This window comes from Bos indicus x Bos taurus, chromosome 7, assembly GCF_003369695.1.
Source record: "Bos indicus x Bos taurus breed Angus x Brahman F1 hybrid chromosome 7, Bos_hybrid_MaternalHap_v2.0, whole genome shotgun sequence".
NCBI classification, from domain to species: Eukaryota; Metazoa; Chordata; class Mammalia; order Artiodactyla; family Bovidae; genus Bos; species Bos indicus x Bos taurus.
Genome location: NC_040082.1, coordinates 63,064,426 through 63,091,539, shown reverse-complemented (window position 1 = coordinate 63,091,539; position 27,114 = coordinate 63,064,426). Strand labels below are relative to the sequence as shown.

Here is a 27,114-nt window from a genome sequence, read left to right as displayed (position 1 = left end):
CTTTAAAAACTCCTAATTTTATCGCAGTATGTTCAGATCCTAGCCTCTATTATACTACTCTAAAACTTCCTGGGCTTTTCTTTGTGGCCGAGAACGTGATTAATTTGTGCAGTTCCATGTGAACCCGAAGTGCTCCAAAAGATGCCTGTTAGGGAGCAGGTGTTGGTCACATCTTCTTATCCGTGGCTTGCCATGGATAAGGCAAAGGCCACTTGGGTCTCTGAGATGTAACTCGAGGGCTGCCTAAGGGGTCTTTGGTGACTCTTGTGAATTAATTCACTTGGGTCTCTTCCAGGTCACCGCTGTCACCCTCACCTAATCTGACCCCTCAGCCAGGTGTACTAATAAGAGCAAAGAGGAGGACCTTTTCTGGAACACAGTTCCTTCTCCAGGGCAAATGTTCATTTACAGTTGGTGACCAATTAATGTTCATGTTCTGCTTTATTCAGGAGTCCCAGAGTGAAATGTCAGCCAGCATATCGAGTATTGGTTCAGCAGAAGATCAACTATAGGGTTTCTCCTGGTGAAACTTCCCTAACTATGACTATATTCAGCATAACATTTATAAGTCAGATGGCTTGATAGTGTTTTTCAATATACTTCAGTGTGATAATCATCCACTTTAACAGTGCTAGTTATTACTGTAACATTCTAATGCCATAGAACCCATCTGTTGAAATTAAAAATGATAGTTTTTTTAAAAAATCATTTTTTTAAAAAACTGCATTTTAAGTCTGAACATTGGAAATCCCTACTTGTGCTGGAAAGAACTTGTTTGGAGTCACCTGTCTTATCAGATTGTCAGATGGCACTAGAATAACTTCAGAAGTGGACAGAGAGGTTTACCTGAAAACCATGAGGCCCTCAAACGTCCTACGTATGACATTTCTCTATGAAGTTTAACCTTGTTATTTACAAAGTACAGACTGTAGATAATTTTTAGCCATAGGTAGATGTACTAAATTCAGGATGCAGAGACTAAATATAAGGACAAATAAAATACCTCATATAAATTCAGTGGGGAAAAAAAAAAGGAATTTAACCATGTTTCATGTTGACTTATGAATGTGATGTCATAAACCTACTTTAAGTTTTTCAGCATTTTATCTGACTGAGTTGGCATTTTGGAGCCCATTTCCCAGCCAACAAGCTGGGATAATTTGCTGTAGACAGGAGACATTCTTACATAGTCACTGCATGGTTTCCTGTCACTGTGCCCTGGCTGGGGTAGTGGAGAGAGGGGAGGGAAGTGGGAGAATGACTGCAGAGTGGGGAGAGGAAGGGTTGAGAGGGCAAGGGATACCAGGTCTGCATGTCCCAGCAGGGTCCCAGAGATGCCAGACAAAGGTGGGGAAGATGGAGACAGACACAGCTGTTAAAAGGATTGACAGCCAAGTTTCCCTACTCCTTAATCACTGGGCTCTAAGTAACATCTCCTGGTGACTACCTGGATGAGGACATGGGGACATCTCTCCATCTTCTCATCGAGGCAGGTACCTGACTGCAGGGATCTGCCACGCAGGTGCAACCTTGCTGGCCCTGGGATTCCCCACAGGAGCTGCTTTGAGAAATTTAATGTTTTCTTTGTCCCCTCACTCAAATAGTTGTCTTCTGGCAGAAAATGCACCTGTCAGAGTTACTGTACTTATTGCAGACCATAAGGAAAATCCCTGATAAGGCCCTTCAGAGTTGTGGAAGGTTACCCTGAACTCAGTCCCCCTTGATTTAAGCCATAGGGAGGAAAAGCGAGGTTAGTAATTGATGCATTTTTCCTATTTTTCTTCTGGTCTTGAAAGCATCTTTTTAGCAGGTAAACATTATAAAGGTCAGATGAGATCAAATCATTTCAGTGATTTCCTTTTTCTTTTATTTTGGTGACATTTCCTATTTGTCTCAATTTTTTGAAGCAAATTATGCTTGGGGAAAATTTGCTCCTTTCACAAGGCCACCAGGTGAACCAAAATAAAGGAGAAAAGTTAACCAATATATACCTGCTGCTCTTAGTTGTGGAGTCATTAAATCTGGGTCAGATAACAGAGTTAGGTGTAAAAAGAGGTGGAAGAGCTTCAGAAGACATAGGCCTTGGTGTGCTCTGCTAGAAGAGCACAGCTGGTGAGTCTGAGACGTGGGCTCAGGCAGCTGCATCATTACTTGGCCCTGATGAGTTGAAAACATATCAGGAAACCCAAGCTTGCAGCCCTAAGTCTCTGGCTTACCCCAGACTTTCTGGGTGCAATTCTTTTACTTTGGGAAACAGATGAATATGAGAATAACTGAGTAGTTCTCCCGAATTAGCTCCAAATGAACTTCATTCTCCAGCCCTCAGGGTGGGCACCTGCTTTTACTTGTCGACACCCCTCTGTGTTTAGTGGCACTGGGCTCTTAGCCCACAAGTGGAAGCAGTTAATGGAGACCTTGCAGCCACAAGCCCACGAGACAGGCCATGACTGCAGGACAGCATGCAGAGACTGTTGCCAGCATCTCTCCTCACTCAGAGCCCCCAGTCTTTCTCATCAAATGCCACCCTCACTTGCTGCCTGCTGCCAGTGGCCATAAGCAAGGGCTTAGTGTCCAAGCTGTGCAAAGCTGAATCAGCTGAGGCAGGCTTTGGATCAAGCGTTTTCCAAAAGAAACATACAAGGCTGGAGTGGGTCTCACATTTTTGAATGACCTTGACTAAATTCGTGGCATATTACTCAGAATGCTCCCTCAAAAATTCTTTTTAAAAATCTCTAACCCAGGGCTCAGGAATCTTCTTTCTTTGAAGTGGGGAGTATATGTTCACTCAGCACATGGTGTCTCTGATCATCGTGTTTTCACATTACCATGTGATTCTACTCTTTGTCCTGGGGGCTGAAGAGGTGCTGAGTAATAGTGGGTTATAAAGGTAGGGCTTCTACGGAAAGAAGAGGAATGAGTAGTGAAAATCACATGTTGATTTTGACTCTTCCCTTCTAGAGAAGCCCTGCTAACTATAAAGCTCTGAATCAGATTCATTCCAAGGTCAGTAGTCAGCAGCTAAGACCTTTACATCCAGCACTGAAGGCTGTAATGCTGCCAATGTGACTGGGTGATTGGGAATGCTGGGGTGTGTGTGTGTGGACATGGACAGTCTCTGCAGCAGAGACCCTGGATTTGAATCACAGCTCTGTGGTTTTTGGCAAGTTTCTTAATCCCTTTGTGTCTCAGTGAAGGCGCCTGTAAGATGGGGATAAAATAGTACTTATTGCATAGAGTTGATGTTGGGAATGAATTATTTAACATGTGCAGTGCAGCATAGCTGCTGACCTATAGGAAATACTATAGTACGTGGCACTGGAGAGCCTCAGGCAGTTCTCCTAAGGGGGAACTTAAAATCGACTGACTAAAAAAAAAGACCAAGGGAAAAAAAAAATCAACTGACTCTTGAAAAGCTTGTGTGCAAGGATTCACAAAGGGAGACCTCTATAGCGTCCTTATGTATTTATGTTATGAGCCCTTTGGGGAACTATCTATGGACAAGTTGATGATGGACACTGCAGGTGATGGAGCTAAAACAAGCTGTAAGAGTTGGGTCTTCCCTTCAAAGTGGCTGGCTTTCTAGTGGAGACAGAAACAAGAAAAACCCTGGTAGGAAATGGGTGGAGAGATGGGGAGAGAATTTTGCAGGGCTCAGACTTGGCTAAGGACGAGGTGGTCAGCCGTCTGGCACTCGTAAGTCCTCTCCCAGCAGGGAGACATGTGATGGACCCTCTGTCTGGATTTGAGGGCAGCAGCTATTGGAACAGAAGAGCAGAAAATGCTCTATTTCCTGGCACAGATTTCCCCTCTGTGGCAATGCTTTAAACATTGCCTTAGGATTTTTATTTAATCGTGTGTCAGTCCAGTATTCTGGCCTGCAGAATTCCATGGACTGTATTAGTCAATGGGGTCGCAAAGAGTCAGACGCAACTAAGCGCCTTTCACTTCATTTTCAGCTCTCTGGTAGCTACAGATGAGGAGGATACAAAGACCTGTGGAGGCACTGTCCTCTCTCTGTCTTGTCTCTGGACAACATTGCAGCTTTGTCAAGGCTGGGCCTTCAAAAGCTGTAGTTTCTCGTTCCTTTCTAACGAGATGATTTTGTTGGGATGAGGCTAAAGGAGGTTTAGGGAAATGACTAACATTTTAATATTTCTACATGCAAGAGTTATGAACTGTTACACTGCACAGTGCAAAGACATCAGGTAGGAGTCTAAAGTTGTTTACAGCTCTCGCTTTCCAAGTCTGTGTACTAATTTATAAGGACAGCTGGACCACAAGGGTTAACAGGTAACAGAGGTAGACAGCTTCCCCTCTTGTACTTGTATAACTAGAACTTGTGCAGTTCCTCAGCACTCTTGATGCTGACTTCTCCCATCTACCTGCTGCTGAGAGGTATTTTGAGCCCTTGAGGATGATGGTTATTTTCTCAGCTCTCAGATTTTAACAGACAGACAACCTAAATTATGCATCAGAATGGGAAATCAAAGGATGGAAAACAGTGCAATCAGTCATACAAGCTCTTTGGCATGGCAAAAGAGCTTTATCCTTGCTTAGAGGATAAAGAGCTCTCTGGGAAGAGATTTACCTGAGAGCATCCATGTGAACAAGAACTCACCGACCCTTCAGTGGTGAAACGATGAAAAATCACTATTCTCTTTATTGACCCTGACAAACCAGTGCCGTGTTCCAGACCTGTAGTTATTACCATATGTACGTGTCTATGACTTGGTTACCCTCTTTAGTCTCCGTGTTAGTAAGCTCAATTCCTGTTGACACTCTTCACCTATATCATCTCCTTATTCAGCTGTCTTTTAGGGACCCTCAGAAACTTAAAAATATAATGGACAGCCTTGGGATTTCAATAGGAAAGATATGATGAGGTTATTCTGGCAGGCTCAGAAATTTTGGTCCCTGATAGTTGTTAAATTTGGACAGCAACTATTAGGAGGTAAGTGCACCATTAAGTTGGAAACAGAAATCTCAACATTTGCTAGACATGGACGGACATTGGCAGATTGATGAGGTTTAGCAGTGACATTTTATGAATACATTTATAAAAGCATCAAAAGTCTAATTTCTTTGAGGGAAGTATAGTAAAGCTCTTAGCACATGGAATTGCTAGAATGACTGGCTTTTCTATAGAATTACTGGACAGATATAAAGGCACGACCCATGGGTTGAGAGACACCAGCACCTTAACAGAGTTCCCCACCAGGCCACTCCTCTTGGGGACCAGGGGCCTTTAGAGAGGACTGGTTTCTCTACACAGAAGATGCGACTTCTCTGTAATCCTCAAAAATCTAATATCTCTGCCAAACTTGGAAAGACTTCTTTCTAAATGGTGAAAGAAAAGACTAAAATATCTTGACTGCTTTATCTGTCCTTTGGCTGCCTCAGAGTGAGTTTGACAAGTTCTTTAATGAGGAATCTTTCCTTGGAATGAGCATTGCCACAAAAAATTATCTCATGCTGTGCAATAATGCTTGTCACTTAGCTATGAACACACCCTCCACTGCACTGAGCTCAGAGTTGGAGCCCAGAAAGTGCAAAGAAACCACAAGTGGCTTAACGGCAACCTCATGTTTATCTCAAGTGCTGTTTTTGTTCTTTGTCTTGTTGGACATTTCAGGAACACAAAATGTTGATCAGACAAGTATTTGAACAGAGGAGAGGAAGCTCCAGCCATGGGGCCAAACTTTGCTGTAATCATTACTTCTAAAATATTCCAGAGGACTACTATAGAACCCCTGTGTTCCATAGTGACATCTGTCCCTTGAATTTACTGGGTTACTGGGTCCACAGAAAGTCCAGGATTTCCCCCACTTCTACCATCCTCCCCTTTTTTTGGCATCACATCTGCATGATATTGACTTCTCAGATCTACTGAAAATGTAAAAAATGTAGTCATCAGCTGGCAGATCATCCTTTCTGAATGTTTCCCCAGGTCGGTCGAGGCAAACTGTCACATGTAGTTTAATGACAAAAGTCAGGGTAGGCAGTGTTTGGCTATAATTTTAATGACTGATGTCCTAGAATTAGTTGGGGGCTTATAAAGGCAAAGTCCCCATCCGTCTCTGGATGAAGGCAGTGATCTAACTTGCAGTACCGACTAGATGATACCAATATGAATACAAGTGCCTAAAATCAGTGACCAGCGCTGATCCAGTTTTAAATCTGGCTAGTCTTTTTTCATTCACTGTGCTTTTTCCAGCTCATGATAAAGGACAGAAAAGATTGTTTTCCCATCCATATGTATCATTTGGGGAATACTGGTTTAGCAAATCGGAGAAGGCAATGGCAAATCTGTGCCATGGTAGAGGTGCAGGCATAGAAACAAAATCCTCAATAGATATAAGATTGGACACCACAAATATTCAGTATGAGGACTTTTATTTTTGATACTATTCTACAGGAGAAGGAGTCTGAGTCCTGATTACATTCTCTGATACCCCTCCTACTCCAAGGCAGTCACTGCATTGCCCCCCTTTTTATTTATCACATCTCATTAGCAGATGTGAAGCCCATCTTCCTGGCATGGATTTTCTCATGGTGGAGCTGACAAGAGGATCCATTCACCGATGACACTTTTATTAACTGCATTAGCTGACCAAATTCCCCATGGAACTAATCTCCCTGTAGTCATATTTCTACTGAATGTTGATTACCTAAGCTTAGTTCTTTTTGTAATAAATCACTGAGTAAATGCAGCTTTGGAACCTCTGATGACCATGTAACCCACGAAACATATTTCAGAATTTCTGCACAATTAGTCTTAATAGGCACTTGCTCTTGCCTGAAGCTGGAGTGACCACTGGTGCCTTCTGTGGCTTTGAATCAGAAGGGCTGTAGGGATGGTGGAACAGGAGGTGTGGCAGCTTGGAACCTGCAGATCTCACTTCTTCCGTTCCAGGCAGGAACCAGACAGCCCCCTTTCTGAAGCAAAGAACCCAGCATGGCGCCTTTCCAGCTCCCCTCCATTTTTCTTTGGCTGTTTTTCTTCTCATGACCTAATTAGCTGCCCATGTGGGCCAGAACCCAGACAAGGAAGCTGGGAAACAAGGAAGATGTTGAGGTGGATCTGCAGTGCCCCAATATGAGAAGCCTTTGATTCTTAGCAACTAGTCATTTCTCTTTCCTGAATCTGCTTGTAAAGTGTATGCATCCTAATTGAGAGTGTGAAATGAGGTGTTCCATGAATGGGGCTTAGCAAAGAGAAAGTACTCAGTAAGCACTGGCTGTCCATGCTCTGATAGCCCTCCTACTTGAAGGCAGTCAGTTCATTGTCCGCCTGGCTAGACAGCCTCATTAGCAGACCTGAAGTCTCTGGCCCATCGTCCTGGTGTAAGTTTTCTCTTGGTGGATCCGACAAGAGGATCCATTCATTGATGACACTATTGACTGCATTAGCTTATCAAATTCCCCATGGAACTAATTCCTGTCATCATTATTATAATTATTATTACTGTGGGTTTTTAGGGTGTGTTTAGGACACTGCATAATTAGAAAAGGAAAAGTGCCTTTATTCCCCCTCTATTCTGTTATTAATCAGATTATGCCTCATGTATATAAAAGTTTCCATGTTATCACTCTTCTGGCTTTTAAGAAAATGATTTTAAAAAGCAAACCTTAACATTTTCCCTCTTAAGTGGTTTTCTACTTTCGTTAGGTATCTCAGGGCTATTTTCTTCAAATGTGGGAAATGATGAGCTGCATATTTGGACAAAATGGACTTCACGTTATGCTAAGTAGAGAGAAGAAATAACCGCAAAGACATGCACCTTAAGCAGTCTGTACCTTGCTGCACGGAGCAATCCAATAGGCTATGGCGAGAAAAGGGAGGCCTAGGGAGACTCCAAAGACAGCCAGGAATTTCACAGCGATAGACTGTTGACGTAAGCCTGAGAGATTTTCATACCACATGGTAAGCAATTGCTGTTGACAGTTAGGATGAGCAACGAACTGTAAAAACAAAACAAAAACAAAAAGAAAACGCAAACAGGAAAATGGCATCGGTAGCACTTGAACAGTACATGGCCTCTGAGTAGCTCAGGGCTGACATGTTCCCCTGGGGCGGGGGTGGCCTGCGTGCTAGAGAGGGAGCAGCTGGTCAGGTACCTGCTGGGCCCCTCGGACTTGGGGATGCTGGGGCCTTTGTGCTGTGGCCAGAGCTCTCACAGGGCTGGCTGCATCAGGGCTTGGCAAACCGAGGTCCCTGAGGAGTCTCAGGCACAGAAAACAGTAGCCAGCTTTCTGGGCAAATGCTTGTCTCTAATCCCAGGAGACTTATCTCTGGGCAGAATTCATATGGGAGTCAACATGTTGGAATAGATGGAGCCTGAGTAGGGTTTTAGAGTCAATATGAGTTTGAATTTTGCTCTACCATTTACTAGCCAGGTGGCTTTGGGCCAGCTACTTAACCTCTCTGAGCTTCAATACTGTCCTCTGCAAAACAGAGTCTGTCACATTGTTCTGTAAGATTGCATGAGATACTGTAGAAGAGTTGCTCTCTCATTTCCTAACCTTGTGTGTTTCTGGACGACACGCTCACCCTCCTCAGCGTTCCCTCCCTGGATTTCAGTGGAGTTGGGCTTGGGTCCATGTCGCGTGCTGTGGCATGCTGGATCCCTGACACGCTGTGTCCCCACACAGCAGCTTCTCCCTGCCACCTCCTTTCTCTTGGAACTGCCTTGCCCTAGTGGCCGAGTTACAAGATGGGACTTCTGTGGACTTTTTGTATTGTGTTGATCTTACCCCTCTTGACAGATGTTGGACCAAGGGTAAAACCCAGACCTAAACTGGATCCATTGGGTTTTCTCAGCTGTGTATTTGAGCCTGTGATCAAGAGAGGCAGTCTTTTTACTTACTGAGGAGTTAATGTGTGGCCTGGAGAGATCTGGGTGGCTATCTTCCACTGTGTGGACTAAGCAGCAAAACAAGCCAGTTAAAGACCGAGAAAGAAGAGTGAAGTTGTCTAGAAAGATGCTCCTACCCCCTCTGAGGCCTGGCTCCACTTTGCCCACATGGTCCACGAGACACCTGTAGATTCAAATACAGCATCTTCCTTTTTCTGTTTGATTCAGCAGGTTGACTTGAGTTGCTGCAATCAAACATCCTTTACCTAAAAATATTTGGTGCTACTTGGCCATTTGTCCATTTGATTCTGTCTTGGCCAGTAGAAACTGGCAATAGGCAACATTTAAGTAACATTTATGGGAATAAAGTATACAGTTGAGAAAATTATGCTCCTTAGCTTATTTCCTCCCTGTGACAAAGGTGAGCCAGTATTTGCTTTAGGCAGCCCTGCTCTTTGGCCCCATCAGGATAGCCATGTGCCATTAGAGCTGAGACTAGAGCAGATAGACTGGACATTCTTCAAAGAGAGTGACTTTTCAGTGGATCATAATGTCCCAATTTTTATCCTGTTTGCCTTACTGGGTATTAAGGGGACATATACAACAATTTCTGGGAAATGCAAAACATTCCCTTTTCATTATAAGAACAATAAAAATAGAGCTATTTAAAAAATTCTCAACGCAGATGGCAACCACTGCTTGTTTCCAGTTTCTGGGAACTCACAGTAGCGGCCAAATGATTTGTGAGAATGCTATCAAAGCTTTATTTGGCCCTGCAGCAGCCCCTGGTGATACTATTACTCAATCATTAGCTGCAAATGAGGCTTTTTGGGAGGTAGCATTATTAGATTCATTGCAACCGTTGTGGTTTTTCCCTTCAACAACCAGAGTAACAGATTCTCCTCAACCCAGGTAGGAACCCTCGGGTCATGCTATGGTTTCCTGTGCCCTTGCTGGATCACCACAAAGTGGGGCAAACAACAGAACATCCTACACGTGTTTTGGTAATTCTCAGAGCCTGGTCACAACACGGTCCCATGACAGTTTGACTTGCGGACATGAGGGGCAGTCAGTTTTGTTTTTCAGCAGTTAACCTTTTCTGGGTGCTGACGTGGCCCTGCTCAGGAGCAACGCACAGTGCCATGAAGTAGCAGAGATTGCTTGGCTCACCCTGTGGCTCCCTGCACTGGCTGCTCTGGGAGGACCCTCGTCCTGACCCCCACCATTGGCCTCTCTGTCTTTATCTGGGGAGGGCCCTTCCATGCACCTTCTGCTGCCTCCTGCAGACAAACCAGCATAACAGATTGGGCAGCAGTGCAGGAAGGGGAGAAATTCTGAGAGAGGACAAAGTGGGAACCATTCCCACTCGCCCTCACCTACTGCAGAGAACAGTGGACCCAACTTAAACAATGGAGACTTTCTTGAGACTCTGTTCTCCTCTGATTAGGCTTTTGTTAATTTCCACAGTGTCATTTCTTCCTCCGTAATAAAGCAACCTAGCTCCAAACGTGCTATTTATTGTAGACAGACTTTATAACATAATGCTCCCAAAAGCTGATGGTAGCTGATAACCAAAGCCCAAATTGTTATTTATCTTTACATGGGCACTTTTCTGTATTTGTAGCAGGACTTAGAAGACAACCTCATGACAAATAATTCAGTGTGTATTAGAGATTTTTTTCCCACTGTGCTTTTGAAGCACAGAGAAACGTTCCTAACCCAAGGGAGATGAGAGTAACATGAAGCACACTGTCAAGACACAACGAACACCCTAAGCAGAAGAGCACTCAGCCAGGGAACAAAGGCAGGATCAGGGGGAGAATTTTCAAAAGCAGCGTCAGAGAGAAACAGAGGAAGAAAAGCTCACAGCTAGATACGGTACAACAGGAACTCAGAAAAACAGTGTAGTTGTGGCCAGCTTTTTTTGCCATCTGGCCCACAAGAGGGTGAATTGATCAAAGGATGGGTTGTCCAGGCCATTCCTGCCCCTCAGTCATTCTGGATTGAGAGTATGCTACATGGTTATGAAAGTTCTTCAAGGGAAGAACTGGTTTGACCACCTCAGCTTTCCCATCTATGTGATTCATACTCTTCCTCACAGGGAGTAATGACCTGGAGCTGAAAATATGAAAGATAGGCTTACGTGGAGTGCAGCAGCCTGTCAAGAGAATATATGTCAGACTGTACCCACGACTGGGTTGGGTTGTTCCAGAGAACTAGGCTGAGGCCGGGAGCTAAGAAATTAAATTGGGAAGAGAAATAGAAGGGAGCTCTGAGACAGAATTCCCTGTACTGGTAAAGGAGACTGGGAAACAGGACCTGAAGGCCGGGTGGGACTAGAATTCATGTGGCTCCCGGTTTTTGAGTCCATCTCAAGCCAGTTATTGTGGTTGCATGTTTGACCAGCCTTCGTGTTTAGTATAATATTTATACCCAGAGCTGGTTTTCTGTAAATATCTCACCTAAACTTCCTATTCCTCCCAGCCCCTGGTGACTTTTTAGTGAGAATACAGTACTGGCATATGGGGACTCTCAGGCGTATTGGCCAAATCCTGGCTCTTAATTTGCTTTCAGTTGATCCATTCATTGTTATTTTTCTTTTATAGCCTGAAGGAAGAGTATCCCCTTCACTCTTTTCCCTGCTTTATATTCATTTACAAGGAAATATCTGATATTTTAAGAATAAATAGTTGAAGACTATCAACACTCCTTAACTAACTGTTGAGTATTTTTTCGGACTGTTTCATGGAATGTTAGCACCCTTGGCCATGTATTCCTGTTACAACAGACTTTCCTGACGGGGGTGTGTTTAAGTGTGTGGGTTGGAGCAAGGCTGCCCGGGATCAAGTTCAGGTCCTGCCACACACTGGCCACATGATCTTAGATCGTCGACGCTTCCCATGTTTGGTTTCTTTTTTCTGTAAAATGAGGTTAATAATGAAGATTCAGTGAGTCAGTATTTGTAAAGTGTTTAGGACTGCTGATGCTGCTAAGTCGCTTTAGTCGTGTCCGATTCTGTGCGACCCCATAGACGGCAGCCCACCAGGCTCTGCCGTCCCTGGGATTCTCTAGGCAAGATCACTGGAGTGGGTTGCCATTTCCTTCTCCAATGCATGAAACTGAAAAGTGAAAGTGAAGTCGCTCAGTTGGTCTGACCCTCAGCGACCCCATGGACTGAAGCCCACCAGGCTCCTCCGTCCATGGGGTTTTCCAGGCAAGAGTACTGGAGTGGGGTGCCATCATCTTCTCCGATGTTTAGGACAGTACTTGGCAAGTAGTAAGCGCTGTAGTGGTATTTAATACATAAAATCAAGCCCAGGATTCTCCTTTCTGAAATTTCCCATTTTCCTCCCTCCTTCCTCCTGTTTCTCTGCTCTCCTCCTCTCTGGCTGCGGTTCTGCTCCACCCTCCTGTTTTCATTCTGTTCTCTGCGTGGTTTGAGTGGAGTCTCCTGAAGTGTTGTTGCCTTTGGAAAGGTTGGAGTAGCCAGGCAGATGAGTGAGGCCACGCCTTCTCTAGCCTATGCCTCCCTCCTCATCCTCCAGTGAAAGCGCAGTTTAGTTGATGCAGGCAATTGGCTGAAAACGAACTGGTCTCCACGAGGGCAGTCAGGGTCACTGTCAGGTCCGTTCAGCTCCGTGCTGACACTCCCCCCACCATGCACTGCAGCACCCCAGGCCTCCCTGCCCCTCACCATCTCCCAAAGTTTGCTCAAGTTCATGTCTGTTGCATCAGTGATGCCACCTTAAAGACTGTTATATCTTGCATTTGCCTCTTTTAGGGGTAGGGGGAAAGGGCTACGTTTGAGCTCAGAGGCTTTGAGGCTGTGTGATCTCCATATCCATTAAACCCAGATCTTTCTGACACTAGGTCTCATTTACAGAATAATGAGATGTGGCAATGCATGATTTGATAAGCCGAAGAATAACTTAGCTAGAGAAAAAAATTATGAAATTCAGTGCTTATAGAGAAAATGACTTTATTTTCTGCAGAAAAGCCATCAAAGGCTGATGTCCAATGTGACTGTGATCAGGATTTTTCACTTAGCTCATCACTAGCCTTTCCTTATAGAAATCTTTTTACCCTCTGCCCTGGAAACTGTCTACACAGGCAGAGAGAGACAGGTACTATACTAGTCAAGTGGCTTTTTTTAGTGTGGACAGTAAAATGGAATTAGAATAACTCTGTGTTGCCACTGCCTATTTGAATCTTCTCATAGGCGTGGACATCTCATAGGATGGGGAAGCCTGGTGTGCTGCAGTCCACGGGGTTGCAAATAGTCAGACAAGACTGAGCAACTGAACAATAAGAGACAATAGGAGTGGATCCAATGGTGCTAATGTTACTCTGTCCCATTTTTGTCTTGGCAAAGTTCTCAGGTCATAGAAATTGAGGAGGGAAGAAGAGACATGGAAATGTTGATTGTTGACTAGTTTAGCTTGTTGGTTCATTTGTTCATTCATTCATTCCAGCATACTTCTCCCCACTGCCACCTCTTACCAGTTGCCGTGTTCAGTACTGGAAATAAAGAGCAGTTGCAGTCCTTGTCCACAGGGAGCTCTTGGCTCTGTGACCGTGTAAGTGGAGTAGGGCTTAGCAGGAACACCATCAGTTCCAGAGTAGGCCTTCCATGAATAAGCAAACATGGAATGCTCATCCCATCAGTGTGCTTTCTCCTGGATTTCTCCCTTTTGTGAGACCTATTATTGAGAGTCCCACATCCATGGCACAGCTAGTTGCTTTGCCTACATAGATAACTTAACCTTCACTTTGTTCTCTGTGCAAGCAGTTAGCAGAGTGGTTACGTGCACAAGCTCTGAGGTTGGATGATCCTGGTTCAAATCCAGATACGACCCTTTCTAGTTGTGTGACCCTGAGCAAGCCCCTTCACTGCTTCTAGCTTCGTGGTCCGTGAGAGAGGAAAGTGTGTGTTGGGTGTTCAGTACCTGGCCTGGTGCTTGGGATTTAAGGTGGGCATTGGTGTTCCTGCTGTTCCTGCTACCCCTTCTGCTCCCCGTCCAGGGCTTTCAGTAGTTCTCTTTGCTCTTTCCTTTGCTGAGTTTACCCAGCAGCAGAGTTTTGAGTGACCATGGTGATTTTAGAGTTAAACATTCCTGAGGAAACTTAGTATGTTTGATTACAATAAAAAAGAAAGCAGAAGTTGTCATTGTTTTATTAAGTTTTAAATCATGGAGCATTCTAGTATGGAGTCAACACCATCACCATGCTCACTGAACCTATTTACTTAGCCACGCAGCTCTTGAATGGCCACTACAGGAGGATAATCTGTGATAGTTCTAAATGATGGTGGAGAGTGAGAAGGAAAAGGTGTGGGGCTTGGAGCTTCGGGTAGGGAGCCTCAAAAGTCATACCTCTTTCAAGGAGCCTCTAAGCATGGGCACTATCAGGGGAAGGACTGATGCTGAAGCTGAAACTCCAATACTTTGGCCACCTGATGCGAAGAACTGACTCATTGGAAAAGACCCTGATGCTGGGAAAGATTGAGGGCAGGAGAAGGATGACGACAGAGGATGAGATGGTTGGATGACATCACTGACTCGATGGACATGAGTTTGAGCAAGCTCCAGGAGTTTCTGATGGACAGGGAAGCCTGGCGTGCTGCAGTCCGCGGGGTGGCAAAGAGTCAGACGTGACTGAGCGACTGAACTGAATTGAACTGAAGCATGGGCACTAGACAGTAAAATGTTTTAAAATCACAGCTTGAGTGTTTTTACAGTTACTAATTGAGGACCTAGTATATGAAGGAACCTTGGTTACGCTGTCTGTAATCTTCACAATAACCCTCCCCAAATGGATGTGTTATCTACACCCTCATATACAAATGAGGGTGTGTTATCAATCCCATCTTTCAGTTGAGGGAACTGAGGCTCGGTGAGTTCAGGTTGCCCACAGTTCCACAACTGGAGAATGGTGTAGTTGGAGTTCTAACTCACATTTGTCTGATTCCAAAACCTGGGGTCCTTTCATGTGTAAGCTCCCTCTGGAATTCTCTTGATTTGGTTGGCTTGGAATATAGTCCTTCCTGGTCTTAGTTCTTTGTCACAAGTAAAACAATAAAAAGCAGACACGTACTGAGCACTCATATGGATCAGGCCCTGTGCTGAGCACTTGTGAACATTCTCTCGTTTAATTCAATATGCCCATTATAAAGCTGATGGTGCTGTGACTATCAGATCTGACTCCAATGTGAACATTTCCTAACCACCTTATGCTGCCTTTCTCAGCTGAAGTTTCTTGCATCTTTTCTGGGTCAGATCCCTGTCAGATTCTATCTGCCAAGCAGAAGGGCCTCTCTGTGAGCCTACAGATTTCGTGTGTGCTGAAGAGATGCTAATATGGTTTTCCAGCCAAAGTTCTAGGTGTTTCTGTTCACCCCTTGGCGGTAGGCTGCATCGTCTTGGAAAGGACAGTTGACCTCTGACTTTCTTCTCTAGAGCAGTAGATGTTCTATGCTAATCCCACACCCATTCCATTTGCATTGTTCGGGTTGGATGGAAGGATGGAGGGTTAGATGGAGGGCATTTGGGCTGAGGAGAAAGGAAGCATGTGAAAGAGAAGGAAAAAGAAGAACAGAGCAAACGAAGGGAGAGTCAGAGAGTTTAAAACCTGACTTTCAGCTGAGGTTCCCTCTTCCTCTCTTTTCCTTTCCATTTCCAGTTTCTGGCCAAACTCTGGCAAAGCTGTTCTCAGAGCCTTCCCAGAGTCGACCATCTCTGAGCTCTGCTCAAGGTGTCTCTGCTTGCTGGAGTGCTTTCCTTCTCATTTCCACGCATCCAAGTTTTGTCCAGCCCAGTAACCATCTCTTCCATGAAAGTTTGCCCTGCTCAAGTAAGAATCTCTTTCTCTCCTCTCAAGTAAGTCATGATCTCTGTCTGTAATCATAGGTAATATGCCTGTATAATCCTCTGCTAGAGAGAAGACCCCTTCTGGAGGGTTCTTATGGTACTCCTCATGGCACTCACTGCTTGGGTATTTAGGCAGTGTTAGGTATGAGTGAGTGTGCAGCTAGAAGTTCAGACTGCAAACCAGTGCCATGTGCAGGACCAGAGTGGCCTTCCCTACATGGTCCCTGTGGTGCAGCAGAGTCTAGCACCTCTGGCCATGTCACCACATCTGGAAGAGACACATGGGAACAAGAGGCTGAAAGCTGGCTTGCCCCCCAGGAGACACAATGAGTCGATAGATGACTGAATTCACATCCCCACTGAAGTTATTTTCACTACAGAAGTTCCAGGAGATTGGAAGACAGTGACGACAGCACTGTCAACCGCAACAAAACTTCATTCTCAAAGGTAACCAGGCTAGGAGTGGAAAGAGCTTACCAGGAGAAAGCTCATCATCATCTGGAAGAGGTGCCCAAGAGCTGAGCCAAGGAGTCAGAGGGGGATTGGAACTCAGCTCAGGGGAGTTTTGCTTCTTTGTTTCATATGTGTTGCTTCCGCACACTGCCTCCCGCCCCTCACCTTTTGGCAGCACTGTCTTCAAGATTCTTCATTTGCTAACCAAATAAGTGTGCTTTAAACGGAGAAGGCGATGGCACTCCACTCCAGTACTCTTGCCTGGAAAATCCCATGGATGGAGGAGCCTGGTAGGCTGCAGTCCGTGGGGTCGCGAAGAGTCGGAAACGACTGAGCAACTTCACTTTCACGCATTGGAGAAGGAAATGTCAACCCACTCCAGTGTTCTTGCCTGGAGAATCCCAGGGACGGGGGAGCCTGGGAGGCTGCCGTCTGTGGGGTCGCACAGAGTTGGACACGACTAAAGCGACTTAGCAGCAGCAGCAGCAGTGCTTTAAACACTCCCCTCCCTGCCGGGAGATTCCCTTTGGATGCCTGAACAGATGTCTCTCGCTCGATTCCAGCTTCCCCCAGCTCCTCTTCCACTTGTGTGCCTGCTGGCCCAGCCAGCCCTGGCATACTTTTAGTCACGTCCACAGCCGAGGGTCCAGCCAGGCAGCTGCTGATTGAATGATTTGCGAGGTTTGCAGGGCAGCAAGAGGCGATGGGTGCTTCTGAAGGCTCTTGGCTTCCCACTGAGATTTGATATCATACCTTCAGTTAAGTAGCTTTCTTGTTCCCAGAGATAATGTCTCTGTTCTTGTTTCCCAGGGACAGCAGGACATGAAAAATTCTTCAACCTTAAATTAATCAGACCTTGAAATTTCCTGATCAATAGGGATTACTTACACAAACACCTAAGGTTTGTAGGTTTTCAGGACTGTACCTGTGACTCAGCCCCATCTCTCTTGCCAGGGAAAGAATGATTTTGGGCTTCTCCCAGGATAAGCCAGTTCTTGAGTGCAAACACAGTGGCAGTAGACTTTGGCTGGCCCTCCTGGAGATAAATGCTGACTGTGATTTTTCAGTGTTCCTGGGAGTACTCCCACAGCTGGGAGCCCAGAGGGTCCTGATGAGCAGACTTGGTTTCTAGTCTGGCTAAGCTGTGGACTCAGTGAGCTTCTAGCTGGCTCCAGATGTGGGCCTCTGCTCTTTCAAAAGTGTTACAAAGAGGCCATTCTCCATACCTGGGCAGTGATTGTCTCCACCCCACTTACGGCTATGCTGTAGCCTAAAGAGAAATGGGAGCAGCTTCTAGCAAACCTTCTTGGATTATCTTCAACTACTCACCTTCCTGAGCCCTCCCCTCCAGCCAAACTGTCCTGCTTCCTGTTCCCAGACATGGCCTGCGTTGCCCTCCTGCCTGTTTCAAGGAGGTCCATCTTGCTCCTCTCTGGTTCAGTTCCTAATCAACCTTCAGCATCCAAGCTTGTCTTTACTTTTAAGTGATTCCAAATCCCTCAATCCCCTGAGATACCTTGAACTCCTGGGTCTTGTACAGCCCACTCAGGTGACAGTCATGGTCTTGGGTCAAGTTGTGAAGAGCTGGACTATTGTGTTTACATCTGAGCTCTTCTGCTATTTTTAAGCTCTTTGAGGGAACCTGCCTTTGTATCCTCAGGAGTATACAGCCTTATGTTTTGCACATAGCCAGTACTCAGTAAACATGTTGAATGATAAATTGTACTCTTCTGAAGCCTCTAAGATCTGCTACATCATTTTCTCTGACTCATAATCCTAGAATGATTTCTAAATATAACACGTCCTTTCTTACTCAGGATCTGATGAACACTGAACTGTCTTCACATCTTTAGTAGAGGGCAGACAGGGAGAGGTGATGAAAACGAAATCAGCCTCGTACCTTCTTGTGCCAGAGAAGATTGAAATGAGAGGCTAAAGTAGGGTGTGAGGATTCTCTTTTGGATTGAATGAGGATTGTTTAATTTCAGTGGTCTGCCATTACCACTGCAAACACATCAATCTGGCAAATATTTATATAATATAGTAATTTCTGTTATTATAAAGAATAGCTAATGTTTATTGATTATTTATTCTTTGTCAGGCTCTTTGGTTAACAACTGCGATGTTATTTAACCCTCACATCAATTCCTTGAGATACACATTGTTATATCTCTACTTTAAGTTTGGCAGCATGAGACACAGAGAAATTAAGTAACTTGCCTATAAACACAAAGGTGATTATTACAGAGTATGGACTTGAAGCCAAAGACAATGTTTTGAACTATTATCCTGTATTTCCACAAGGTAGATTTCAAACAGGCAGACGTGCCAAAGCATGAGGATCCACAGTGATTTCTCCAAGCTTACAGAGGCCAGGGGACCTCACAATTCAAGTTGTTAAAACTGTTATCTCTCTGTGCTTCTGTCTGTGGGATAGCAAAATCCCAGTAGAGATAAAAAATCAGACATACGCAATGGGAAAGGCTTGAAGCCAGTTTCCTCGACAACTTCATCTTGCTAAAAGGAGTGAGTCATCGTGCTAAAGATGAACTCCTGGGCTCTCTCTCCTGAATGCACACAAGAGTAGCAGCAACTGATTCAGCTGTCACTCAGCTGCCTGGTCACCACTCTGCAAGGACAAGTTAATGTGGAGGTACCCAAGTCTACATTTATAGCCTTGAAATGTAAAGACTCCAGCCAAAAACTTGCTTTGCTGAAGGTCCTTCTAGGATCTTTGGCCTCTTGCCAAATCTCACCTGATGATGATACTTCACTAGGAAAAGCTGTAGTTTCAGATAATTCTTTGAGCCTGGGATCTTCATAGTATTCCCAAGTTGGATCCATTACTCTTGTCCTTTAGGTGCAAGGTCATAGAGTGTACACAGGCTCTGAAGTCAGCCTGCCTGGCTGCCAGTCTTGGTTTCACCACTGATTATTGAAGACAGGGTGGATTCAGTTTTCAGGCCTCAGTTTCTCCATTTATAAGCATGACTAACTCAAAGCAGTTTTCAAGGCTTCAGAAAATGCAGTCCTACATTTTGGTTCAGTGGTTTCATGGCAACCCACTCCAGTATTCTTGCCTGGAAATTCCACGAACAGCGGAGCCTGGTGGGCTACAGTCCATGAGGTTGCAAAGAGTCAGACATGACTGAGCAACTAACATACACAATACTGTTTTTTGTTATTGGTGTTGGTATAATATTATATTTCTGTAATAAAAGTCAGACATGTAAATCATTATAATCTTAAGCCCTGTCTGAAGAGTTGTGTCATGCATTAAAGTTTTTAATAAATTAAAAGTATGCTCACTTACAGAGTTTTCATCTCTATATTTTTTAATGGTTCTTAATGAGAGAAAGAAATTCAATTGTCTGTAAAAACAAAGTTTTCTTGCAAGAATAATTCTACCTTCAGTTCAAAGCTTTTATCAAATAGGAGAATATACATCCAAAGGTGGTGGTTGTCGTTCAGTCACTCAGTCATGTCTGACTCTTTGTGATCCCATGGACTGCAGCATGCCAGGCTTCCCTGTCCTTCACTATCTCCCAGAGTTTGCTCAGACTCATGTCCATTGAGTTGATGATGCCATCCAACCATGTCATGTCGCCCCCTTTTCCTCCTGACCTCAATCTTTCCCAGCATCAAAGTCTTTTCCAGTGAGTCAGCTCTTCTCATCAAGTGGCCAAAGAATTGGAGCTTCAGCTTCAGAATCAATCTTTCCAATGAATATTCAGGGCTGATTTTCTTTAGTATTGACTGGCTTTATATATTTGTAGTCCAAGGGACTCTCAAGAGTCTTCTCCAACACTACAGTTTGAAAGCATCAATTCTTCGGCGCTCAGCCTTCTTTATGGTCCAACTCTCACATCTGTACATGACTTCTGGAAAAACCATAGCTTTGACTATATGGACCTTTGTAGGCAAAGCGATGTCTCTCTTTTAATAGGCTGTCTAGGTTTGTCATAGTTTTCCTTCCAAGGAGCAAGTGTCTTTTTAATTTCATGGCTTCAGCCACCATCCCTAGTGATTTTGGAGCCCAAGAAAATAAAGTTTGTCACTCTTTCCATTGTTTCTCCATCTATTTTCCCTGAAGTGATGGGACCAGATGCCATGATCTTAGTTTTTTGAATGATGAGTTTTAAGGTCAGCTTTTTCACTCTCCTCTTTCACCTTCAAGAGGTTGTTTAGTTCCTCTTTGCTTTCTGCCATTAGAGTGATATCATCTGCATATCTGAGGTTATTGATATTTTTCCTGGAAATCTTGATTCCAGGAGAAATATCATCCAAAGGCATTGATATTGATATAGGAAATCAACATGTATATTTAACTAAGCAGAAGAAGGCAAAGAGAGACCAGAAATGCTTTCTTGAAATATAAAACACAGCTTTCAGCCAATAAAAAATTATAGTCCTAGGTTGATGGAGCTAGTAGTTAAGTGGTAAGGTGAAGTGATCCTACATTTTTCAAGATTTTCTTCTCCAATTATCAAAAGTATTAGGTCAGTTGCAGATGAAGGAATCAGAGGGAGATGTCTTGAGTTTACCTGTAACTTTTTTGTCTGATTCCCAAATTTCCAGGGTTCTCTTGCAGAGAAATGTACATATAACTCTGCAGTGATTTATTTAATACACTTTACTTTTTAAAGTCACACTTTGCATTTTACTCTTATGTAATTATTTAAAAATAAGCACTCAAAGTTAATTTCTGTTCTCCGAATATATTGCTGATATACGTGTAACATGTATTTTGCCCATATATTTACTTGATACTTTTATTTGTATGTAGTTTTATCTTTGAAACATACTTAGGATTTTGTCACTTTTTTTAATTTAAAATTTTGAATTCTTAACACTTACAGAATGTTTGGGTTACTGGTATTTTGATGATAATGAGAAATGCTGGAATAATGACATAGCCATTGGGTCAAGAATTAGAAATAGCACGTTTGTAACCCCCGTGTTCCAGATGTTGGCAGCTGGTGACTGCAAACCTAGCCTCAATAGGAGGCGTGCTTGCATCTAACTACCAGACAGATAGTAAGTGCTGACTGATCCACGCACCAAGCATTTTCAGGCATGGAGAGCACAACAGTGAGCAGTATGGTCAAGGCCTTTGCCCTTGAGGAACTCGTGAATTCCCATTTCTTTAGCTACACCTAAATCTGTAGCCCTTTCAAGCTAGATGGCAGGGTGTTTTTTTTTTTTTTTTGATCACCTCTTCTATGTATTTCTGTTGGATTCAAGTATTCTACACAAGTCACTCTGCTGCTGCTGCTGTGTTGCTTCAGTCGTGTCTGACTCTGTGCGACCCCATAGATGGCAGCCCACCAGGCTCCCCCATCCCTGGGATTCTCCAGGCAAGACCACTGGAGTGGGTTGCCATTTCCTTCTCCAATGCATGAAAGTGAGAAGTGAAAGTGAAGTCGCTCAGTCGTGTCTGCTGTCACTAAATGTGTTCTGAACTGTCCCTCGGTGACTGGTTCAGTGCATGGCACTGCAGCCCTGGGCCTCTGTAGCCCTGCTCTGGCTGCCCCACCAGCTGCTCTCTGGCCTCTTGTTCTGCTCGCATGGATCCCTCCTGGCTGGTCCATGCCTCTGAAGAGTGAGTCTGTCCTTCTGTTCTCTCCTCTGCTCTGAGGGGCTGACTTTTTCCTGTAGTTCTGCTGCTGGGCTCCCACGGGGTGGTGGGTGCTAAATTCTTGGGGCCTGGGATGTCTCCTTCTCATGTGAGGCATCTGCTTTCTCAGCAGAGAAAGATCTCCATCTTTTGACCTCAGAAATGGCTGTCTCTTCTCATCTTTTCTAAGGTCAGCACTCCAAAAGAGTCTTTGAAAAGTGATGCCCGAGGTGCAGTAATGTCTTCCGTTGTTCTGTAGTTTCTCCTTCTCAGGGTTCAGGCCTGCATGATTCTGCTTCTGACGACTCTTAAGCGGAGGATTCTTTCCTTCATTTGTGTTTGTGCTTAGTCGTGTCCAGCTCTTTGCAACCCCATGGACTGTAGCCCGCCAGGCTCCTCCATCCATAGAACTCACCAGGCAGGAATAATCGAGTGGTTGCCATTTCCTTCTCCAGGGGATCTTCCCCATCCAGGGGTTGAACTTGGATCTTCTGTGTCTCCTGCATTGCAGGCAGAGTCTTTACCCACTGAGCCATCCAGAAAGAAGTGGAGGATTACTTGTTATATTTCATCTCCATTTGACTTTGTGAATTAGCCTTTTGAAAGCTGGATGGAGAGAGGTGTTAAATCCTGAGTCAGTACTCTTTGCTCCCTACACACAGCTCATCTTGGCTTGTGGGGAGGCCAAGGCAGATCCAAGGACCACCATCTGCTGAGCCCTGATCCTCTGCTTATCCCTCACACTCAGTCTTGGCCAGACTTCTCCCTTCTAGGAATTTTTTTCTCAGGCTTTCCTTAAAAATTAACCTTATTTTCTACTCTTCCACCTTCTAACACCAACTTGACCAACAAAGTTAAACCCTGTGTAGACATTCTTCAGATTCTTTTTCATGTGGTTCTGGGCCCTATGCAAACAATAGGGTGTGTCTATTACGAGCACCCCCTCCCCAACAACCACCATAATTTTTCCCATCTAGAGCGTACATTAAACTTTTAAAGGGTGTCTCCTAATCTCATGTGTCATACTGCTTATTTCTACCCTCTGATACTTTAAAGGACATTCAAACATAGACAAAGAGCCTGGCACATACCTTTGCTAGATAATTAGTCAATGTTGGTTTCTTTTCTCTTGGTGCCTGCTGTCACCCAAGACTTCCAGCCTTGCTGCTTTCACTTTGCTCAAAAATGTGGATATTCATCACACCTCAAACACTGGGAAACATGCAGCATTTACTTCTGGCAGAAGCACAGTCTGGTTAGGCAGGTGACTGCTGGCTCTCTGTTCTTAGATGTCACTGATCCAGTTATCAGTGCAAAGTTCCCCTTAGTGAGAGCTATGAATATTCAGCAACAAGTGCACAGGTCCCCTCGACACATGTGCTTGGTATTTGAAGAGGCAGTGGTCTCCTTTGTCATTCAGGGGCTCATGATATACATAGAAAATTTCTTCATGGGTTGAGTTAATTTTGGTCATACTGGTTTTTATCATGTTCTGACAAATAAAATCTTTCTTTAACTATGTTCATATTCTTCAGAAATGGAAACTGAGTCTCATAAATTATAGTGATCTATTATATCTGTGTATATATAAATTTATGTTCATCCATTCATCCATCCTTCCATTCACCCAGAAAATAATACCTACTGAGCCAAATACCAGGAACACACAGTTTGCAAATAATGTCTCTCAATATTGTTCTCATGATTCTCAACATCTACGTCAGGATAGATTAGCAGGAAATTCAGTGTAGTTCAATCAGTGCCATAACAGGGTTAGCCCTTAATGCTGTGAAACAGCAGAGAAGAGGCACCCAACCCAGGAGGGGATATGGAAGGATAATGAAAAAAGGCTTCCTGGAGGAGTGATTCTTGAGCGGAGCCATGAAGGCTATAACCAGGCCACTGAGAGGGCCAGGAAGGGCATGCTGGGGAGAAGTAGCTGCAAAGAGATTGGGCTTGAGGGTTAGATAGATCTTAGGGCTCAACCCTACCTCTGAACTGAATCTGTTTCATCTGTAAATAGGGATGACAGTCAAAACACTTGACATGGTGAAGGGGACAGATGAAGCACTTAACAAAATGTTGTTGTTATTATTAGTGATGCCTTAGTCCCTGGTGTGTCAGGAGAGGTGTAGGCATCTCACAGTGAATGGACCATTGGGGAGTGATGGGAAATGGGTGCTCCTGAAGAAGTCTTGCATCATACTGAGATGGAAACTAACATGACTTGGAAACGCAGAGTACCTTGGGAGCTAGAGAGAGTTGTAGTAGACGTTCACAATTAGGAATCAGGGCCAGTTGCCCGTAGTGTAGATTGTATGCACACACACACTTCCCCACTTCCGCCCCTGCTGTCCTCTCATTTACCAAAGAGCAAAAACAACATCATTTAAATTACATCATCAGACAGTCTCAGAAGGCTCCGGGGCACCTGATTCATGGAACCTGCCCAGTAGACAATGATAATTTATTGCAGTGTCCAGGATTCATTTTGCAACCTCTTCAAATGTTAATGATCAATAATGTAATTATGATGGGGAAAGTTCCTGGGCCAGTTGTGGGTTTAATTTAATTTACAAAGCCATCTGGAGCTATGCAGGAGACTTTTTACATTTCTTCCATGCCAGATTTGAATAACTTCAAGTCACTGTAATGTCAAATGTATAGCAAAGGCAATAGCCCTAAGCTCTGAGGGTCTAGAAAGGGAGCCCATGACTTGGGTAAAAGGATAGGAAGGGACTGAGTGGTAAGCAAAGGAAAGTCTCCGGTCAGGGTGGTTATGGAAGACTTTGGTGTGTTTCAGGAAGAATGAGATTGCCAGTGGGCTGGATCACTGTGAACTAAGAAGAGACAGGCAGGATGTGAAGCAGGCAAGGACAGATTATCAGAAGTCTGATAGACATGGAAAGAAATGTGATGTCTTTCTAAGCAGCATGGGCACCACTGGTCTGGCCTCTTGTTCAGCTGAGGGAAGCTCAGTTCTGAGCAGAAATCCAGCCTCTTGAGCCAAATAATGCCCCTTCCTTGCTCTTGCAGAGATGGGAGAGGAGAGGTTACAGAATCCACCATCATTCTCGAACACTCTGACTCATCCCCAGATCACTGAGCTGTTGGACAAGAGCTTCCTCCTTGGTCCTCACTCTTCTCTGCCTTGATGCTTATCCTACACTCCCGTCCTTCTGAAGCATCCAATCTAATCTCAGCCAGCTCTCACCTCTGTTCTTGATCTTCCCTGTGGCTCCCCAACCATCTGAAGCCTGGCTCCTGAACCCTACTGAAATGGCTGTCTCAGAATTTCTTCTGATTGTCAGATCCACGAGTCTATTCTATGTCTTCCTTCCCTCTGACGGTTCCGTAACCCAGGTGCTGCCTATTGAACCATAAATGCCTTCTCCCTTAACCCACTCTGTACCACTGGGTGTCTGAATAACCTGCCTGGGAGAGGAGCCTGTCTTGTTTTGTTGGCTAAAGGCTCGTCACAGGAGAATGAGTGGTGGTTTGCCTTCTGTCTCCTGTGGATGTGGCCAGGAAGGCTCTGGAAGAGCCAAGCAGTCCTGGCTCAGGAGGAAGTTCACAGTTTCTGGGGGCTTTAGGAATGGTTCTGCAGCTCCTATGCTGACCTTTTTCTCAGAATAAGGCCCAGTTAAGGGGAGGGGAGGGTACCTGGTGGTGAAGAAATACTTCCTGAGTCCAGGAGAGGAGAGTGGGCTTTGGGAATTTTCTGTGGGGTGTAGATATCAGAGTCTGCATGAACTGTCTGTACTGGAGACAAAAGGACCCCCAAATAGGGACAATCAGAGTGCTATGCGTACTGACCCAGGCCAAGGGGCTTCTTTATGGGAGTTCAGGAGAGGGTTCCGGCACCAGTCTGGCCTAGCAATCTTGCTTTACTGGAACCTCCATGAAGGCAGAGATTCTTGTCTGTTTTGTTTTTATTATTGTATTCCCTGTACTGGCTATAGTATCCAGGATACAGTGCTCAAAAAACAAAGTGTTGGATGAATAAGATTGAGCCACAGCTTGTGGACAGATGGAGGTGGTCAGTGGGTGTTAGGGGTTTCAGGAGTGTCCACACAAAGACGGGCACAGGCCAAGAGCCCTCTTTGGGTGCACAGGTAAGTCTTTAGGACCGTGATATGACACAGAGGAGGGTGCCCTGGACTGACTGAGGCAGGATATCCTGGCAGCCTGGGTAGGAGACATGTGTGCATGCTCAGTTGCTAAGTTGGATCCGACTCTTTGTGACCCCATGGACTGTAGCCCACCAGGCTCCTCTGTTCATGGCATTTCCCAGGGGAGAATACTGGAGTGGGTTGCCATTTCCTTCCCCAGGGGATCTTCCCAATGCAGGGATCAAACCCCAGTCTCCTGTGTCTCCTTCATTGGTAGGGGGATTCTTTACCACTGAGCCACCTGGGAAGCCCCGGTAGGAGACACTGGCTTAGATTTGACATGTTTTAGAAAAATTGATAAAAGCCAATATTTATTGAGCATTTATGATGTACCAAACATTTTAAAATGATTAATATTCACAGTAATCCTAAGACATAGATATAATGATTAGCTTTCTTTTTTCCTTCAAATGAGGAAAGAGGCATGAGAGAGGCTAAGTGACTTGTATAAGATCACACAGCCAGGATGTGAAGTGCTTAGGCACTCTCACTCCAGAGCTTCATCTGTACCAAGTAGCAGTTAAGATGAGAGAGTCATGAAGCAAATTCATACTGGTTGTACGTGTTTCTTTACTAATTGCATACTTAACATTGTTTATACATACATGTATAATATGTAACATTTTAATAATATAATAATAATACTGTCAGAACAGATTATAGTTAGATAACTTTTTTTTTTTCTAGTAATTGTATATAACAACTTGGAGTGAGCTGTGCCTTGCCTGCCAACCAGGTAACATGCAGCCAGTTCCTCACTACTAGTACCTGCTACAGATCAGAGTAACTCCTGAAAGATAACATTTGTAATGTGCTGCTGCTGCTGCTGCTGCTAAGTCGCTTCAGTCATGTCCAACTCTGTGCAACCCCATAGACGGCAGCCTACCAGTCTCTGCCGTCCCTGGGATTCTCCAGGCAAGAACATGGAGTGGGGTGCCGTTGCCTTCTCCGTTGTAATGTGCTAGTGGCCCACATTTATCCAATGCTTACTATGTACTGGAAATTTGTAAGCAAGTATTATTACCCTGCTTTACAGATGAAGGAAAAGCAAGCTTAAGTGACTTGCCCAGGCTCACCCCAGCTGTCTCATGCCACAGCTCATAACTCTAACTACTGCTGCACACAAAGTATTTTTTCCCTGTCATGTGGAA

General features: G+C 44.5%; 1 protein-coding gene across 3 annotated transcripts in view; it reads right to left on the bottom strand.

Moving 5' to 3' along the window:
- The window catches only part of TRPC7 (transient receptor potential cation channel subfamily C member 7), a 151,954-nt gene that overhangs the window by 59,485 nt on the left and 65,355 nt on the right, over positions 1 to 27,114 (bottom strand). For 2 of the 3 annotated variants that reach the window (XM_027546432.1, XM_027546434.1), the window contains exon 4: positions 7,798 to 7,962. The exons of the other annotated variant lie outside the window; for it this stretch is intronic. In XM_027546432.1, coding sequence (XP_027402233.1) covers positions 7,798 to 7,962 — 165 coding nt within the window. The remainder of the gene's footprint in view (positions 1 to 7,797; positions 7,963 to 27,114) is intronic. 3 annotated transcript variants of the gene reach the window in all.